Source organism: Limulus polyphemus, unplaced genomic scaffold (assembly GCF_000517525.1).
Source record: "Limulus polyphemus unplaced genomic scaffold, Limulus_polyphemus-2.1.2 Scaffold6690, whole genome shotgun sequence".
Taxonomy (NCBI): Eukaryota; Metazoa; Arthropoda; class Merostomata; order Xiphosura; family Limulidae; genus Limulus; species Limulus polyphemus.
In genome coordinates, this window is record NW_013672300.1 from 2,220 (window position 1) to 6,136 (window position 3,917).

The 3,917-nt window shown below is 32.9% G+C and overlaps 1 protein-coding gene across 2 annotated transcripts in view; it reads left to right on the top strand.

Moving 5' to 3' along the window:
• The first annotated feature begins 564 nt into the window (after positions 1-564).
• Positions 565-3,917, top strand: part of LOC106473973 — a 32,699-nt gene continuing 29,346 nt past the window's right edge. For both annotated transcript variants that reach the window (XM_022402351.1, XM_022402350.1), the window contains exon 1: positions 565-785. In XM_022402351.1, coding sequence (XP_022258059.1) covers positions 710-785 — 76 coding nt within the window. In that variant the 5' untranslated portion in view covers positions 565-709. The remainder of the gene's footprint in view (positions 786-3,917) is intronic.

Here is a 3,917-nt window from a genome sequence, read left to right on the forward strand (position 1 = left end):
TCGTTTGCTAATTTTCCGTAGAAATTCTTTCCGAAAAACTTCAGCAATGCAAGTCCTTCCTTAAATAAAACTAGTTTATTCTTTCTCAATACACTTAATTCCCACAGTCACTTAACTTAAACAAACGCTGTAATTCACAACGAACGATTCACGCGCTTGACTCAATTGTCCGTCTCTATCTCTGTCTGCAATTCAATTCCGATTAATTTGTCTCACGTTATCCGGCGCACTTATATACAGGAATAGAGGGCGCCTAGCACATACTGGATTATTCGTGATGTTCCCCGATCCTTCTAGTATATCATGACGTGTTGTCAGGGTCACGTGACTACCGCTGTGGTAACAGTATTTTTAGTTTCAAGATTATATGTTTAAGTTCTTATTTTAGTTTTGACTTAATTTTCTTTTCAGAGTTTAACTTCTTGGTAATTAAAATGAATGCTTTCGTTATATTTACTGTTGTGACAGATTAAATTTGATTAGGAAATTTTTGGTTATCTAAAAATTAAAATTATTATAAATTTTATTGAAATTATAAAAAATATATTTTGTAACTATTATTGTACGCGAGAGGGCATATGAGAGAGAAGGAAGTAAATAGATAACGTTGGTTTGCACTTCATGTTGAGTTTAAAATATGTTATGAAATTGAATTAGCATGTAGTGTTGTTGACTGAGTAAGACATAGTTTTAAGTACATTAAAACTTAATGTATCGTTTTATTGGTACACGTTTAACGCTGCTAGGCCTTCGATTTTCAGTAAAACCGAGACTCAGGCAATTAGGTAAGTAAGGAACCAACGAGAAACAATGCTATTTTGTTTTTACACGTATTGTTAACTTCAATTTTTAAATACAGAAATCGAGAGGGTGGAAGTTGGGAAACATCTGGGTGCAAATGATCATTGCTCTATTATGTTAAATGTTTTGCTACGTATGGAGATAAGGAATAATAATATTTTGGTTGCAAATTTCAAAAAAGAATATTTTGAACGGATGCGACAAGAACTATCTGTTGTGAATTGGGCAGCTGAGTTATTTAGAGACACTGATCGGATGTGGAAAATTTTTAAAGATACATATTTAAATATTAAAGGTAAACTTATTCCCTATAGAAAGAAAAAGGTATCTACAAGTAAAAACCAGGTTGACTCACAAAGAGTTTAAGAGAAAGAATTAAAGAAAAGTATAATAAATTTAAGAAATATAAATAGACTGGTATGACAGGAGACTTAGAAGATCAAGAAAGTTGGTGAAACAGGAAATTAGGACATCAAAAAGGATGTATAAGAAAAGGTTAGCTGAAAATGTAAAAATTAATGGTAAGGATTTCTTTAAGTACATTAAGAGTAAACAAAATGTTAGGATGGGGATAAGACCCTTGAGTGATGATAAAGGCTGGGTTATTAAATTTTGCTTTTTCTTCGGTTTTTACTAATGAAGATTTAAGAAGTATTCCACATTTTGAACAGTTGATAAATGGAAACAAGATCTAACAAGATGACTGCATTAATTCTGATCTGGTTAAGAAAAAATTAGGAATGATAAGGCTCCTGGGCTCCAGATAATATTTCCCCAAGGGTTTTGAAGGAGGTTAAGAACTGGATATGTGAGCCACTTGCTACTATTTTTTTTCTAAGTCCTTGAACTGTGGAAAGGTGCTAAAGGATTAGAAGTTAGCTCTTTTCAAAGGAGGTGATAATAATTGGCCCATTAGTCCTACCCAGGATTGAATCTCAGCCATTATGACAAGAAGATCCAGGATTATATCTCAGCCATAATGATAAAAGAAAGATTTCTCATCAGGACCTAACTGAATACAACATAACATTAGAGGAAAAAAAGGGGCCTTTTGGTCCACTCAGGTTGTTGTATCTACTAAATTAAACTAAACACTGAAAAACTCAAAGTCAGCAATTATCATTTAAATGTTTATCATGTTTTCTCTTCAACTTCTTTAGATTAATTGCATCTACTATATCTGAAGACAACTTGTAACAAAGGCCAACCACCACTTAAAAAATATACCTGTAGTTGTATGTGGTGTCAGTACTTACAGGTTCCAACTATTAGAGAATCATTCATTTCTGCCATAAGTTAGCATAACATAATGTTTGGGGCTGTCCTATCCTCTAAAGTAAACTAAAACTATTAAAAAATAAATTAAAAAATACATAAATAAAAATCTTAAACCCAGCCCTTATCATTCATATAGTTCTCTCTTAAATTCACTTAAATTTACTGCCTTCACAACATCTGAAGGCAACCCATTCCAGAGGCTAACTACCTTGTTAGAAAAATGAAACTGTCTTAGCTGAAGATGACTCCTACCTTTCCAGAATTTATATTTATGTCCCCTAGTCTTACTATTCTTACTGTTAAGTATGAAAAAAGATGATGCATCAACACTATCAATTCCATTTACAATCTTTAAACACCTCAATCAGATCCCCTCTAACTCTTCTTTTTTCAAGAGAAAACAATTTCAGAGATCTTAATCTCTCACATGATAACCCCCTCCATCCCAGGCACCATTCTAGTAACCATCTTCTGAACCCTTTCCAACAATTCAATTTCCTTCCTAAGATAAGGATTCCAGGACTGAACACATTTCTTGATGTGGCTTGACCAGTGACATGTACAATGAAATTATAACCTCTTTAGACTTGTATTCAATATTTCTGTAAATACAACCTAAAATCCCTACCACTAACAACAGCAAACTTCCTGGATGGCTTAAGAGACTAATCAACCATTACACCAAGTTCCCTTTCTTTTATGACACTGTTGAGGTTATTCCCATCAAAATTATACTTATAATTTAAATTATAATAACCTGCAGGCATTATCTTGCATTGATTATAATTTAAACCCATTTGACATTTATATACCCAACTAACTAAATGATCTAAATTCTTTTGTAAATCAGCAGCATCCTCTTCACAGCTAGCAACATCCAAGACCTTAACATCATCAGCAAATTTAAGTAATTTATTGACCATTCCTTCATCTTTGTCATTGGTATAAATCAAAAAGAGCAAAGGTCCTAAGACTGAGCCCTGAAGTACCCCACTTGTGACATTAATTCAGCTTGACTGAACTCCAGTTATAACCCTCTGCTTTTTACCATCCAGCTACTCTTCTATCCAATTAGTTAACTTATCCTCCACTACTTGTCAAAATCTTTTTGAAAATCCAGATACACCAAATCTACACCCTTACCCTCATCTACATAACCAGTAACCTTTTCAAATAATGTCATAAGATTTGTAAGGCAAGATTTTACTTTAGTGAAGCCATGTTGATTATCCAATAAAATTCTAAAGTTTGTTAAATGGCTTTGTAAAGCATCTTTTATCAAACTTTCCAAAACTTTTCCATCAACTGATGTGGTCTTCTGCCTGTTACAGATACTGTTGTTATAGTTTTCTCTTTCTGTAATGCTTCTAATTTCTAACTTTTGTTGGTCTTTTGAAAGCATTCAAACAAGATGGTTTAAGTCCTAAGGGAAAACCACAAGTGAACAGATAACACCTAAGCAATTCTAACAAGAAGATCCAGGATTGAATCTCAACCATTATGACAAGAAGATCCAGGATTAAATCTCAGCCTTTATGACAAGAAGATCCAGGATTAAATCTCAGCCATCATGACAAGAAGATAACAATAACTTAGAACAATACTAAAATAACAGGATATCTCTAACAGGCAGAAGACCATACAATAACTTAGAATAATACTAAAATAACAGGATATCTGAAACAGGCAGAAGACCATACAATAACTTAGAATAATACTAAAATAACAGGATATCTGTAACAGGTAGAAAACCATACAATAACTTAGAACAATACTAAAATAACAGGATATCTGTAGCAGGTAGAAAACCATACAATAACTTAGAACAATACTAAAAT